This window comes from Macadamia integrifolia, unplaced genomic scaffold, assembly GCF_013358625.1.
Source record: "Macadamia integrifolia cultivar HAES 741 unplaced genomic scaffold, SCU_Mint_v3 scaffold1194, whole genome shotgun sequence".
Lineage (NCBI taxonomy): Eukaryota > Viridiplantae > Streptophyta > Magnoliopsida > Proteales > Proteaceae > Macadamia > Macadamia integrifolia.
The window spans coordinates 85,256-101,311 of record NW_024868116.1 but is presented as its reverse complement, the minus strand read 5'-3'; the positions used below and the strand labels follow the sequence as shown (position 1 = coordinate 101,311).

The window sequence follows — 16,056 nt, the reverse complement described above, 5'->3', positions numbered from 1 at the left end:
TTTCAAAAAAAAAAAAATCGAAACAAATAAAAATTTGGGGCCCGTGATTTGTATAAAGCCCAAATTAAGTCACGGTTAACTGGAGAGAGAGGGTCTCCTTGTATCTGTAAGGATAAAGATAGTTGAGATTGACGGTAGTTTGTGAAGACGACAATGTTTCTCTAGGGATAAATCTAATGTGATATCACCTCCATGAGAGTTTCATCATTCTTCACGTAAGATTTAGTGGTCCCAACCCAAACCCCCCCCCCCCCCCCCCCAACCCAAAAAAATAAAAATGAAAGAGTATTCTTCCCCTTGAAGGAAGAAACCATGGGGATCTCCTAAATGAACCATAAGCCAATATGAGAGATTTTCAAGACCCTGAGGAGATGAGTGAGAGAGAACAAAATCTACAAAAGAAAACAATGACCAATGTGAATTAGATATGGATCATTCAAATGAAAACAGATACACAGTTTAAGTCACCAAACGAACTCAGTTGAGTTAATCTCAAATCCCAGAATAAAATCCATTGCCGGAGAGGTGTGCTGTAGCAAACAGAGTGAAAAATCCTAATCCTGAGGTGAAGAACAAACAATAGAACTAAAGGACAAAAAGTCACTAGCATTGAAGAAACAAGTAACATCTGAGGAAGGCTTATTTGGATGTGGAATCAGAACTGGCGGTTCGACAAGCCCATATCCCGCAGCTCCCACAAAGGCTTACTCTCGTTTGCAATATCCTGCCTGATTGCCTGTTGAATTGGTTTAACAACAAAGAAATACTGCAAGAAAGAAACGACACAACTGTAACGGTCCTTACATCTAGTAAAGTACAAAAGAGCAAGAGCAGAACCAACAATACATAACACCCCTCCCCCTTCCCCCCATCCCGAGATAATGAATAAAAGAAGAATAAGTTAATAATAAGCTTTACCTGAAGGGCCAATATCAATGGAATCCACAGCTTTCCCTTATCGTTTGGATTGGGGCCTTCAATTAATTTCCTGTCAACCAAAATTGCTTTGCTCCCATTTGAAATGACAACTGTGATTGTTTTCACCAAGTTTGGAATCCAAGCAGTGCCATTTGGAAGAACCTAGCATCCAAATCAAAGCAAGTCTTAATCTCCTTATTATATTTAATGAAGGGGGATAAAGAGACATACACTATGAACCCTGGGAGGATAAAATTTCTTAACTCCTACCACAGACTGTTAAATGTATTTTGAAGTCTGGGTAAATTGTATGACTGTCTTGGTCAAAATAAAATTCTGGGGCTCTACTTTTCCTAGGCAGCCCATTTAGGGCTTCCTGCACACTCCAAAAATCTGCAACGTGGCAGCTCAGTCGAGGCCCAAATCTTGTGGACAAGTAGACTCCAAGGTCCCCTGCTCGAGTATCAAATTTCAGCCCCAATGGATTTGCAAAGTGGCAAAAATAGACCTTCCAAAAAATCAAAACTATGGGAGAGTGCACAGTAGAGGCCAGAATGCCAATAAATGGGAGGTTATATATAGTTAAGGGGAAAATGGTTTCTGTGGGGGGAGTGTGGCCCTGCACCCAGACATATGGTGGTGCAAAATGACCGACCTACTCCCAATAAAATGAAACTCTCTGTTGATGGCTTTCCTCATGCCTCTCACTACCCTTGCACATGCACAAGAACCACACTCCCCCCACAGGAAACACTTCCCCATAATTCAATTAAACTCTGAAATTTGACATGTGGTGAATCAAGATCATGCCCCTCCCTACTCAATGGTCAGAATAGTCATATCACTTGTCCATGTGGCACAATGGAAGTGTGCAGCACAGGAACCCCTTCCTAAAAGGCAGCTGAAGTTCCTCTTGTCAAAGAGAAAAAAAGGAGTCGTAAACTTCCGGTTGTCCATCTGCCATGTGCCTTCGGGCATAGAAAGGTTGAAAGTTTCATTCCCTAGTGAGGGTAAGCCTCGGCACGTGCAACTCAGGAAACAGCCTCTCACGAAGTGGGAGTAAGGCTGCGTACACATGCTCCTCCCCAGACCCTGCAACAGCACGAGCCTCGTGCACTGTGTTACACCCTTGTCTAATAATAACAACAATAGTAAAAATAATAAGGGAAAGGGAACCCTGCCAGTCTAGCATTCCCACGCCCAGACACAGCTGGGCGACCCAGCTCACATGGGGGCAGCTGGGTCTTTTCACACCCAGCTATGCCTGGGCATAGGGAACACTAGACTGGCAGCGCTCTTTTCTCCAAATACTAATAGGGCAAAAGATCCCCTGGATTCTTTCGCACACCTAGGGGCAAAAATGGTGCGCCCCATGACCTCTCCTCAACCACCCCCCCCCTATTTTACGGATTCGTAACCATGTCCATTTTTCCCAAATTAGTATATTCAGGCGTCAACCCTCTACCATAGAAATAATAATAATCACCATCGTCATCATTATTTATAATCCAACAAAAGAAATGGAAAGAAAAAGACTACCTTTTCACCAGTGTCATTTGTATTGCACCTCCCACTGTTCTCAACCAAAACAACTGGAATGGCAGACCCCTAAAAACATCAACAGAAAACGGGTAAATAAATTGTATCAATGCAACATTCTGTAGGCTAGTGATATAGAAAAATGATTCAGCATTTCAGAACTTAAAAATAAATAAATAAAAAACCAACTTTCTTCAGAAGTATGCACACAGAAAATAAGGGGCTAACATATAGTTTTGATTGTCCTGTCTCACGGTGCCACTTGGTCACAGAAAACCTGAGCCCAATTTTTTCTGGGCCCAGGCCAGTGGGACTAGGGTTGACAAATCCATGGTGGGATTGGGCTGGGTTAGAGTTGAGGCCTCATGCTCAGCCCAGCCCAGCCCAGTCAGAGCCTGAATTTACAGAAACATGGATGCATTTCATACTATACTACTATCGTATAAATTTTTCCACAAAAATACCATCATTTAATATATTTTCATACAAAAAAAAATAATCTTTCTCTCTAGCTTTAGATTCAAAACAAAATACAGAACCCATTACCAAATGCACTGACAACACATGGAAACCTCCTTTTTTTTTTATTATTACTTTCTTAATGAGAACCTCCTCATCTACATTCCATAATGCAAACAAAGAAGAACCCTTACAAGGAGAAGACTTCGTCTCCCGTAATACTCTTCCCCTCTGTTTTTCAATCAACAGTTAGATAGTAATGCTGGAGGAGTTATTCACCCAAAAAAAAAAATTGCTGAAGGAGGAGGCACCATTTATATTGAGCTTTGACCACAACTATCAAAGCTGGCACCTCACCCCAACTAAACAGTTCCTTTCATGTTTGATTTAGTATTTTGATGTTTTCAGCCATTGTAACAATGAAAAGTAATGGGCAAGAACTCAATAACTTTCATAAGCCCGTTCGACAGTCGGTCCTTTAATTAGCTATCATGTGTGTTTGTGTGTGGCCAAACAACTATATCTTGATAGTGTTTATTTCATAACAAAGTGACTGTTGTGAAGACTAGAAAAATAAAATTCTGGATTGTTTTACTCAGTTGAACAGAAAAAAGAAGCTAAATAAAGCTCTAGTAAAATTGTAAAAATCTAACATTCTGAAACTGAAGATACGTTGTGGATACTCGGGATCAAAATCTATTAGATATTCTGCTTACTTCGGTGTGGCTTTATGATGTAGGGAGGGTGCCTAGGCAACTAGGTTTCCTATAGGGGTCAATCCACCAGAGTAAGGAATACTCAATAGGTCTTGAATTGGGTTGGGTTCAAAGTTGCTCAGCAAAGTACAGATTTCACATGCAAGATAATAGACTAATTAACAGGGCAGCTTTGGTCAATAATAATCTAAGCATGAAAAACACTTAAACTACCCAAGCGTCAAATGGGGTATGGGGAAGGGAACATGGCAGCAAATATGTGTTAGGTTTAGCACACATCAATCAAGACACTAAGCATAATAAGCAACCCGAGCAGTTCTCTGAAATCAGTCAACTAATAAGGTAAAACAGCAGGGATTAATTTCAGGTTTCAGCAGAAAATAGATGGTTTGAAAACAGAGATTAATTTCAGATTTCAGTGGGGGAGATAATGGGGATAATAGGCAGTCAATGGATGTGGAACAGGGGGGTTTTACTTATCTTCTTGCTATCCCGATCTGAGAAGAAATGGAGAAGCCGAAGTCCTCCAAAACAGAGGTGCAGTCCACCTTATTTGACGAGGAAAAAGGTCCAGCTTGATGATGTAGTGCTCAGCAGCAGCCCAGCTTGATGATGAGGAACTCAGCAGCAACCCAGGTGGGGTTTATTCAATGGAGGTGATCTCCAGTTATTGTGGACAATGGCTGCAATAGTGCAGCAGCAACAGAGAAAACAGAAACAACAAAAGAGAGATGAAAGTCGAGATAAGAGAGAGAATCGAGAAAGAGGGAGAACGAGTGAGAAAAGAGAGAGAGACCGAGAATGAGAGGAGATCGTGAGAGGGTGAGAGGGAGAGAGGGACGTTGGCTTTGCCTTTTTTTTTTATCAACAACTTTCATTAATTTCATTGTGGCCAATGCCCTTACATAAATAATAGGATAATTACTAAAAAGAAAAGACTAATCTAAGAACATAATCTCAGAAATAAAGAAGTTTCCTAAAAAAAACAAATAGGAGTGTTATTTAGTTTCCTACTTAACTCAATGACCTAAATAAACAAAATCCTAGGAATAAAACTACTAACATATCAGATTTGGTGGAGGCCACACAATCTTGGCAAAATCCTAGGAAATAAAACTACTAACATATCAGATTTGGTGGGGGCCACACAATCTTGGCAAAGAAAGGAAGGAGAGGACTCGATCCAACGTTGGGAAGGCTGGATCGTGCCTTCCTTTTCTTTTTCTTTTTTTTTCTTCTTTCTTATTCTTCTAATCCTCCAACCACAAAGAAGGTTGGGTCTTCTTCTTCCTTCGGCTGTACGTCTTGATATCCCCATCAACTCTCCCCGGCTTGCAAGAATTCACCTCCGGTGAATTAAAGCTCATGTAATACTCAAGTAGATCTGGGTTGAGTTGTTGGACTTCTTGCATTGTGATCCAGGTGTTGTCAATTTTTGGACGTCCACGCCACTTGACCAAGAACTCTTTAGAACCTCCAGTGTGTGTGGACACAATCCTCTCATCAAGGATTTCCTCAACTTCTTCAGTTCTTCTCGTGACCTTAGGCAGAGGTGGTAATGAGGTGGGGGAAAGTGGTTGGCTTGGCTCAGAAGTCTCATCAATGTTGAAGGGGAAGTCTTCAAGGTCATCAGGATAGAAAGGGGTAAAGGTCGAGGTACCATGGTATGGGACTAGGTCTTCAACATTGAAAATATTACTGATCTCCATGCCAGCTGGCAGATCAAGAACATACGCATTAGCACCTATCTTCTTGAGTACCTTGAACAAACCTGTGCAACGAGCATGTAGCTTGCTCGCTTTACGTTGCGTCTTGATTCTTACCATCACCATATCGCCCTCTTGAAACTCTTGTAGCCTTCTGTGCACATCAGCCTTCGATTTATATTGTTCATTGCCCAATGTTATCTGTCTTCTTATACCTGCATGCAAATCATGTATATGCTGAGCAAAATATTCGGCTGACTAGGAGGTCCTGAAACTAGACACGACTGGGATAAGGTCTATGGGTGCCCGGGGCTGGTATCCTGAACAGATCTCAAAGGGGGACAGACCAGTGGTACAGTTCTTAGAACTATTATATGCAAATTCAGCCTGGCTAAGGACTCGATCCCAACTGGTAAGGTGTTCTCCTATGAGGCAACGTAATAAATTCCCTAAGCTCCTATTGACAACCTCGGTCTGGCCATCGGTCTGAGGGTGGAAAGCGGAGGAGAAATGGAGCTTCGTGCCCATCATCCGCCATAGGGTCCTCCAAAAATGACTAGTGAACTTAACATCCCTATCGGACACTATGGTGAGGGGTAACCCATGGTACTTGACAACCTCATTAAAGAAAAGTTTGGCTACTATGGATGCATCGGAGGTCTTAACGCATGGGATGAAATGGGCCATCTTCGAAAAGCGGTCCACAACCACATAAACAGAATCATGGCCTCTCGAAGTTCTTGGTAGACCAAGCACGAAGTCCATGCTAAGGTCCTGCCAAGGGGAATGGGGAACGGGTAGGAGAGTGTACAAACCCGTGTTTTGCTTTTGTTGTTTGGCGGTCTGGCATGTCCTACACTGACTCACAACTCTAGCAACATCCCTCTTCAGTCCTGGCTAAAAGAATCGGTCCTCAACGAGGGTGATGGTCTTATATCGATCGAAGTGGCCAGCGACTCCCCCAGCATGCAATTCCCAGATCAGGAAATCTCGGAGTGAAGTCCTGGGAATGCACAACTTGCTTCCTTTAAAAAGAAAGCCCTCACTAAGTAGGTAGTCCGAGCGGTTGACTGGGTTGCCTTTATTCAAGGAAGTGAACGGCATACTAAAATCAGGACAGGTGGGGTATTGGTCCTTGACTCGCTCGAACCCAACAACCTCTACACTCATTGCCTGGAATAGCACACTAGCCCGACTCCTAGCATTGGTGCGAATGAGGAACATGTTCACCTGGCTCAGTGCATCTGCAGCAGAATTCTCGACACCAGGTCTGTGCTTGAGTACAAAAGTGTACTCTTGGAGAAACTCAACCCACTTGGCATGCCTCTAGTTAAGTTTCTTTTGAGCACTCAGGTATCTCTAAGCTTGGTTGTCAGAGAATAGCACGAATTCTTACAGTAAAAGGTAATGTCGCCAATAGTGCAATGATTGGACAACCGCATAGAATTCCTTGTCGTATGTGGAATATCGTTGCCTAGCTTCATTAAGCTTCTCACTAAAATAGGCAATAGGGTGGCCCTCTTGTCCTAGGACACCACCTATCCCAATACCAGATGCATCACAATTTACTTCGAAGACCTTAGAGAAATCTGGAAGGCGCAGGACTGGACCTTCAGTCATAAGCTTTTTAATCTCATTAAAGGCCTTCGTAGCACTCTTAGTCCATTGAAACTCCTTTTTCATGCAATCGGTGATAGGAGACATAATGGAACTAAACCAGTAAATGAATCTTCTGTAGAAAGTGGCTAAGCCATGAAAGCTTCGTATCTCATAAATGTTAGTTGGCTCAGGCCATTCTACAATCGCTCTCACTTTCTTAGGCTCAACAGATACTCCCTGAGCTGACACAACAAATCCCAGGAAGATGACTTGATCACTCATGAAGGTGCACTTCTTGAAGTTGACATAGAGTTTCTCTTATAAGAGCACATGAAAAACCTTCTGTAAGTGATCCAAGTGGGAGGACGGGGTCTTACTATAGATGAGGATGTCATCAAAGTAAACCACAAGGAACTTGCCAATGAATGGTTGAAGCCATAGTTGTCAAGGCGTCGCCAAGGCGTCGCCTAGGCGACAGCCGCCTTGTTGCACTGCATGTTGCCTTCTATTTCGGCACTTATTTATGCCAAATATCATTCAAGTAAATGAAATAACATTTGTTATTTCATTTACTTAAGATATTATTCATAAATAAGCAAATACCCCCTATTTGAATCCAATAAAAATAGTTTAAAAATCAAATTCCAAAAGGATAAAAAGTCAACCCCCCAGTCCAAGAACAAAAACTGGATTTTGGTTATATGGACGATTTTCAACTTTTAAATGCTAGGGTTTTTCTCAATTATGAAAATTTTATAAATTCTATCATGTTAAAACATTGCTAAAAACCAAAAGTCCGGTAAAAAAATATTTTGTTTTGATATTCATAAAATTATTTTCATTTAGGCGATTTTAACAGTATTCGCGCACTTAAAAATAAGTTTGACTAAAGCATTACTTTGTCATTGCAACTCAGATTTAAGTAATCTTAGACTTGTTAGAAAGCTGGTTTTATATTATAACTAATACAAAAAGTCTCATGTAAAAATAAAATCATTTGACCAGTCAAACTTATTATAGAATTAGAGCATTTTTCTACTTAATGTTAATTTTTTATGATTTAATGTGGCTAAATGTTGATTTTTAATGACTTGATGTGGCTAAATGTTGATTTTTAATGACTTGATGTGGCTTAATCTTGATTTTTTATGATACAAGGTATATATAACTTACTAAATAATGTTAAAAATTTGAAAAAATAAAAAATAACACTTGTTCGCCTAGTTCGCCTTAAGGCGGGCGCCTTCTCGCCTAAACGCTTAGACAACCCTCCACCGCCTTGGTTCGCCTTGGCGCCGTGACAACTATGGTTGAAGCACTTGATTCATTATCCTCATGAAGGTGCTAGGTGCATTTGATAAGCCAAAAGGCATGACTAACCACTCAAAGAGGCCATCCTTCGTCTTGAAGGTTGTCTTCCACTCATCTCCTGGCCTAACCCTAATCTGGTGGTACCCGCTCTTGAGATCAATCTACGAAAAGATCGAAGAGTTGGCCATCATATCCAACATGTCATCAAGCCTAGGGATAGGGAACCTATACTTGATGGTGATTTTATTGATGGCCCTACTATCAACACACATACGCCATGTGCTATCTTTCTTTGGCGTGAGCAAGGCAGGTACAGCACATGGGCTAAGGCTTTCCCTAATGAATCCCTTCTGCAACAGTTCATCCACTTGCCGTTTGAGTTCGACATGTTCTTTGGGATTCATTCGGTAATGGAGTAAGTTCGGGAGAGAGGATCCTGGAACTAAGTCAATAGCGTGCTAGATGTCACGCATAGGCGGTAACTCATCAGGTAGTTCCTCAGGGAATAACCTCTCGAATTTCCTCAACAAGGGTTGCACTTCTCTAGGAGCCTCAGTGAATAAGCGTGACCTATCGGTATTACTCTGTACAGCAACTAGAGCATAAATCACCCCTGACTCGTGACACTCCTTCAAATTGTTGTTGATTTAAAATGTTGAGTTATTTGGTGGGGGGGTGTTTGGATGTACTTCCCTTGTGTTCTGGAACCCTAACTTCCCTAGGGGCACTGGGGGTCAGTCTAATCTTCTTCCCTTTGAACTCAAAGACATAGGTGTTAAGACTTCCCGCAATTGGTAACATCCCGGTCAAATAACCATGGTCTACCTAGAATGATGTGGGCAACATCCATCTCTAGGACATCACACCACACTCGATCCTCATATCCTGCAAAGTGTAGGGGAACTAAACACCTCAGATTAACGGGAATGGTGGACTGATCAACCCATGCAACCTTGTAAGGCTTGGGGTGGGGTTCAAGTTTGAGGCCCATTCGAGCAACAACGCTCTTGGCGACCACATTCATGCAACTCCCGCTGTCTATGGTGACACGGCAGTTCTTGTCCTGATGACATGTGTAAGTGATGAAAATATTAGTTCGTCGCCAATCATCGCTACCCTTAGGTTGTGAGACCATGCAACGCACAATGCCAAGCTTGAGGTCACCGGCCTCCTCGGTGTCCTCATCAGATATTGTCTCATCCGGTCTATGGTCCTCATACTCATAGTCCTGAAAACCCTCTTGGTCACTTTCTTCAGGGGTCTGCTCTCCTACATAAAGATTCCTATTAGGACACTCTCTGGAGAAGTGATCAAACCCACGACACTTGAAGCACTGTTGTTGCCCACTACTCTTGGGTGCTTCTCCCAAAATTCCTTTACCCTTGTTGTCAAATTGACGTTGTGGTGCAGCGGTTTTAGGAATCTAGTTGAGCCTTGGGGTGATTTTCTAAATTGGGACTCCCCAGCTTGGAACCTCTTCCTCTGAGAATAAGTTCTCATGGAGGATTCCACCTCAAGGGCTATCCTGAAGGCCTGTGGGACGTCTCGCACCAGGTGGGGTGCCATACGAGACTGAATTTCAGAGTTGAGCCCGGTAAGGAATCTAGATAGTGTCTGCTCAACATCCTCCCGAATACAGCTTCTAATTTTCAATTCATTGAACTTGCTCATGTATTCGGTCACAGTCAACTTCCCTTGCTTCAGGGTATTCATTTCATTCAACAACTGGAGCCCATAAGTGATGGGGCAAAAATTCCCTGTTGAGCCGCTCTTGCATTTCTGCCCAGGTGGTGATTGGCTCAAGTCCTAGGTGGTCCTCCTGGTACTCTAGGTCTGTCCAGAAGTCCTGGGCAGCTCCAATAAGTTTGAACTTAGAATATCGGTAGCGGACTTCCTCTGGCATATCGTAGAAAGTACCTATCCATCTGCTTGATCCAATCCAGAAGGATCCTAGCATCAATCTGACCATCATAGGTAAGGGCATCTACCTTAATCATCCATCTGACATCAAAGCCCCTATCATGATGCTCATAACCCTCATCATCTCCATATTGGGTTTGGCGTCTTGGCGGTGGGCCTCGACCCCTACCCTGATCCCTACCACGCCTTAGGCCTTAGAAGTTATCCCCTATCTGGTCATAACCATTAGTCTGGTTATTTTCGTTTACTTCCTCAGGGTTAGGGTCCCTGTCCCTAGGTTCAGTGCCAGTTGTGTTATGGCCTTGCTGTCTATCAGGGTTTTGGGCACTTGTCTCGAGGGCAGCCAACTTATCGGTAAGGGCTTGGAGATGGGCAGCTTGTGTTTCCTGTATGGCTTGGACGGCTTTCATGAATTTAGCCAATTGCTCAGATTGGGTGGAGGTGCTAGGAGGGTCAGACATATCCTGGTATACTCTACCACTACGAGTGGACATAAGGAGATGGGGAGCCAATGGTACGGTTGCCACCAAATACTCAAGGTCTACTCAGTCTCCAATTGAGACAAGTAGTTAGCCCTCTCAATCTTGAGGTCAAAAATCTCCCTCTCAAGTATATGCTTTTGGAGGAAATAGCGTCTAATGCTATTTGGTCCCGCCAACTTAAGAAAGAAAAGGGTGTCCTCTAATCTATAGTATCGCTCTCTTAGCTCAGACTCGACCACGGACAGATGGTGACGGAGACTAGACCTCAAAAGGTAAGACATGTAAACAAGGGACAACAATACCTAATTATCCTAAACCTAGACAAAACCTGGCTCTGATACCAAGATGATGTAGGGAGGATGCCTAGGCAACTAGGTTTCCTATAGGGGTCAATCCACCAGAGTAAGGAATACTCGATAGGTCTTGAATTGGGTTGTGTTCAAAGTTGCTCAGCAAAGTACAGATTTAACATGCAAGATAATAGACTAATTAACAGGGCAGCTTTGGTCAATAATAATCTAAGCATAAAATACACTTAAACTACCCAAGCGTCAAATGGGGGTAGGAGGAAGGGAACATGGCAGCAAATATGTGTTAGGTTTAGCACACATCAATAAAAACACTAAGCATAATAAGCAACCCGAGCAGTTCTCTGAAACCAGTCAACTAATAAGGTAAAACAGCAGGGATTAATTTCAGGTTTCAGCAGAAAATAGATGGTTTGAAAACAGAGATTAATTTCAGATTTCAGTGGGGGAGATAATGGGGATAATAGGCAGTCAAAGGATGTGGAACAAGGGGGATTTTACTTATCTTCTTGCTGTCCCGATCTGAGAAAAAATGGAGAAGCCGAAGTCCTCCAAAACAGAGGTGCAGTCCACCTTATTTGACGAGGAAAAAGGTCCAGCTTGATGATGTAGTGCTCAGCAGCAGCCCAGCTTGATGATGAGGAACTCAGCAGCAACCCAGGTGGGGTTTATTCAATGGAGGTGATCTCCAGTTACTGTGGACAATGGCTGCAATAGTGCAGCAGCAACAGAGAAAACAGAAACAGCAAAAGAGAGAGATGAAAGTCGAGATAAGAGAGAGAGTCGAGAAAGAGAGAGAACGAGAGTGAGAAAAGAGAGAGAGACCGAGAATGAGAGAAGATCGTGCGAGGGAGAGAGGGACGCTGGCTTTGCCTTTTTTTAATCAACAACTTTCATTAATTTCATTGTGGCCAATGCCCTTACATAAATAATAGGATAATTACTAAAAAGAAAAGGCTAATCTAGGAACATAATCTCAAAAATAAAGAAGTTTCCGAAAAAAAAAACAAATAGGAGTGTTATTTAGTTTCCTACTTAACTCAATGACATAAATAAACAAAATTCTAGGAATAAAACTACTAACATATCAGATTTGGTGGGGGCCACACAATCTTGGCAAAATCCTAGGAATTAAAACTCCTAACATATCAGATTTGGTGGGGACCACACAATCTTGGCAAAGAAAGGAATGAGAGGACTTGATCCAGCGCTGGAAAGGCTGGATCAAGCCTTCCTTTTCTTTCTTTTTTTTTTTTTTCTTTCTTTCTTCTTCTTCTAATCCTCCAACCACAAAGAAGGTTGGGTCTTCTTCTTCCTTCGGTTGAACGTCTTGATGTCCCCATCATTTTAAGTTGTAATCGAGGCATAAAAAAAACTATAACAAATCTGGAATATATTATTTTTAAAACCTATGTTGCAAATCAATATCACATGTTCAGTATGTTGCACTAACCAAACCACTGGAATTGCTTGAAGAGGAATCCATTATCTGCTTCAAAATATGGATGGCAAAATCACTGTGCTTGAAAATCTCATCAATGTAAAGAATTAACAGCTGGACTGGTGGTCCACAGTCCAGCAAACATTTCTTTCATGTATTATTCATGTACTTTTAGATGTAGAAAGCTTAGAAACCACACAGGACATCCAAGCCCCGCTCTGAGAATGCATCAAGGACACAGATAATGTAACAATGGGTAATTCACCCCAAAAAAATATGAAACAAAGGGTTCAGAATTCTACACTTCATTCCTTCTTTTAGTGAATTGATATGTAAGGTTAGATTCAAGTGTCAGAAAACACTTTGAATTTAGATCGAGCATACAAATAGAAGTGGAAATAGAATTAAACACCAAGTTGCTAAAACACAGTCCAATAGGAAACTCAACTGGGATCCTATTACCAGAATATAACAACTCCTCTGGTAATATCTATGACTCACTGTCTCTCCCCCCAGAAGTCAATGTACTTGAACATCTCCTTCAATTCCTTCAATGGCAGCCACCCACTGTTCAGAATCTGACACAACTTACTCAATTGAACCTCCAGATCAACGCCCTTTCTGGAATCCAAATCCATCCCCAATCTCTTCTCAAGGCTGAAGGATTCAAATTTGAGGTGCACGGTTCAAGTGTACAACCACCTGAATGGATCCATCCCAGTGGCAGACCAGAAATTTTCTATTCAAGGGGCCAACTTAAACTAGTAATGATACAACACCAACAACATCATCCAAAACCTTATCCCAGCTTAATGAGGCCGGCTACATGGAGATTCCAAGCAACAATGAGCGCAAGGATCCATGCAAAAAGATTGACAGGTTATGGCTAATTATAATAAGTGTTGGTTGTCAACCTAACACACCACTTTGGGGGCATAGGAATACATATAACCAACTTAAACCAGTAATATGTAAATATAAATAAGGGAAGTGTTTCCTGCGGGGGAGTGCAGTACATGCACGTGCGCAAAGGCCAATGTGAGTGCATAAGGAAGCATCCACAGAAGAGTCATTTTCCCTTTCATGGGAACGGGCTGGTCATTCCCCCCCCCCCACCACCCAATGTGTCTGGGTGCAGGGGCCACTCTCCCCCACAAAAAACATTTTCTCACATAAAGAATTTAGAAAGATATAAATAGATGGGGGGCACCAGATAATTATATTTTACCTATACATTGTTATACACTTGGAACTAATCATATTTCCTATATGACTATACATACAAATAACTTTTTCAAAGCTTCTCCACAGCCTTCCTCCCCCCCACCCCCTCCCCCTCCCCCCTCATTCCATACAACAACAACAAAAAACAAACAACTCAGCCTTATCCCAACTTAATGGGGTCATCTACATGGATCCATGCAAAACAAAAGGGAAACAGAGATCCAAAACATCATAGGAACCAGGCAAAAGAGAAGTAATAGAAAAGGTACTAGAGATGTAAGATACAAATGAAAGTAAGGGGAAAGAGGCACAGCCCAACAAGTCAGAAGAAACACAACTAAATAGGGTCAGCTACATGGATCCTTGCCCTCCAATAGTATCTGAAGTCATACTTGGGACGAGACCTAGGCCATGCATGTCATTCCACATAACTTCTCCTATGACGAGACCTAGGCCATGCATGTTATTCCACACAACTTCTCCTATGATCATTTTAGGCCTGCCCCTAGATCTTTTAGCTCCCTTCAATTGTTATCAGATCACTCATCTTTACTAGTGCATCCCCAGGCCTCTATTGAACATGGCCATACCACCTTAAACGACTTTCTAAGAGCTTGTTATTAATTGTGGCAACCCCCAGCTCGGCTCTAATACGATCATTCCTTACTTTATCATTCCTAGTCTTGCCACACATCCACCATAACACCCTCATCTCTACTACACATCACTTCTCTATATGACACTTCTTTACAACCCAATACTCCACCCTGTACATCATAGCGGGCCGTACAACAAATCTATAGAACTTCCCTTTAAGCTTTAAAAGGATACATCGGTCACATAGCACTCCAGTCACTCCTCTCCACTTCATTAATCCCACTTTAATTCTCTGTGAAACATCATTCTTTATGTCACCTTTATTTATGGTTGACCCCAGGTATCTAAAATAGTCGCTTTGTTGTATCTCTCTCCTCAATTTTACTGTTTCATTATCCAACATTGTATGTCTAAAGTTACACCTCATATACTCCGTCTTCAATCTACTAGTCCCCCTCATCCCATTTTCCGTCCAAAAGTTCCCCGATTCTTCTTTCAAAGGAAGATCTTTATGTGGCTTACCTATGAAGCAAAGCACTTCCTCATACATACTCATAAAAGTATGTCATTTACACAAAAAAAAAAAAAAAAAAAAAAAAAAAAAAAAAAAAAAAAAAAAAAAAAAAATGTCAAACCATGTATAAATTTACAAAAACAGAAGTCCTTAGATCCTTTAGAAGGTCATTATTAACATGGATGTCACGGCTTTAAGGCGACCCAAGGCATTGGAGGGGGAAAAATCAAGGTAACACCAACAAGGCACCTAGGCGACCAAGAAAAAAAAACACCTAAACAAACCCTAAAATAGAGATAAGAGTTTGAAACAACCTCCAATTGATTCCTATCAGTTGCTAATCCCACATGTAACTGCACCACCACCCCCCCCCAAAAAAAAAAATCTTTGCAACAATACATTAAGTGGCAGCTTGTAAATTATAATTAACACAATAGTGATGCTTCCTTTTGGTGTAAAGATTGTCCTAGTAGTATCTACTTCTAGAGGAGGATTTATTTATTTATTCTCTTTTAGGATAAGCAAAAAAGGGGATTTTTAAGAATACTAAAACAGTAGTACAATACAAAAATAAGTTCCGTGAGACATGACAGGATCCACAAAAAAATAATGTCAAGGAAAGTAAGTGTTAAGTTGGAGATGCAAATGCACACCCGTGGGCCGATCCAAACCCATCTAGGCATCTAGACAGGGATGAACCAGATCCATATCTGAGTTTTGGGTCTAGTTGGATTTTCGTAGCTAATTTTATGTAAGAGAATAATATCTTTATTTTGTTTTACTCTGTTTATTTTAGGAAGTTGAGTACGCAGGAGTTAGGAGTAGAGAAATTCAAGTTTTATGTTTTGGTTGTCTCATAAATCAAAAATACATGGAGGCATACAAATAGGGTTTCTAATATCCTAATAGAATTGCCGATGCAGATGCACACCCGTGGGCCGATCCAAACCCATCTGGGCATCCAGACAGGGATGAACCGGATCCATAATTGAGTTTTGGGTCTAGTAGGATTTTAGTAGCTTATTTTATTTAGGAGAATAATATATTTACTTTCTTTTATTCCGTTTATTTTAAGAAGTTGAGTCCATAAGAGCTAGGAGTATAGTCGGTTCGCTTTGTTCGGGTAGTTTCCTATCAAGTTGATTTCCTTTTTTATGTCTTTATTTTCCTATATAATGGTTGTAACCAATGGACAAATGAGAAAATGAAAATATGAATTTTGTGTGGTTTGAAAGCCTACAGGCTACGTGCGTTTCTCTTCCTCTCCCCCCCTCCTTTTGTCATTGTGTGAATCCTCTCTCCCTCCCCTGCAGCTCTGTCAT

General features: G+C 41.6%; 1 protein-coding gene across 2 annotated transcripts in view; it reads right to left on the bottom strand.

Annotated features, from left to right (window-relative positions):
* Positions 1-393: 393 nt before the first annotated feature.
* Positions 394-16,056, bottom strand: part of LOC122063116 (translocase of chloroplast 34-like) — a 31,002-nt gene continuing 15,339 nt past the window's right edge. For both annotated transcript variants that reach the window (XM_042626801.1, XM_042626802.1), the window contains exons 6-8: positions 2,458-2,526; positions 919-1,080; positions 394-766 (exon numbers count right to left, since the gene is read on the bottom strand). In XM_042626801.1, coding sequence (XP_042482735.1) covers positions 656-766; positions 919-1,080; positions 2,458-2,526 — 342 coding nt within the window. In that variant the 3' untranslated portion in view covers positions 394-655. The remainder of the gene's footprint in view (positions 767-918; positions 1,081-2,457; positions 2,527-16,056) is intronic.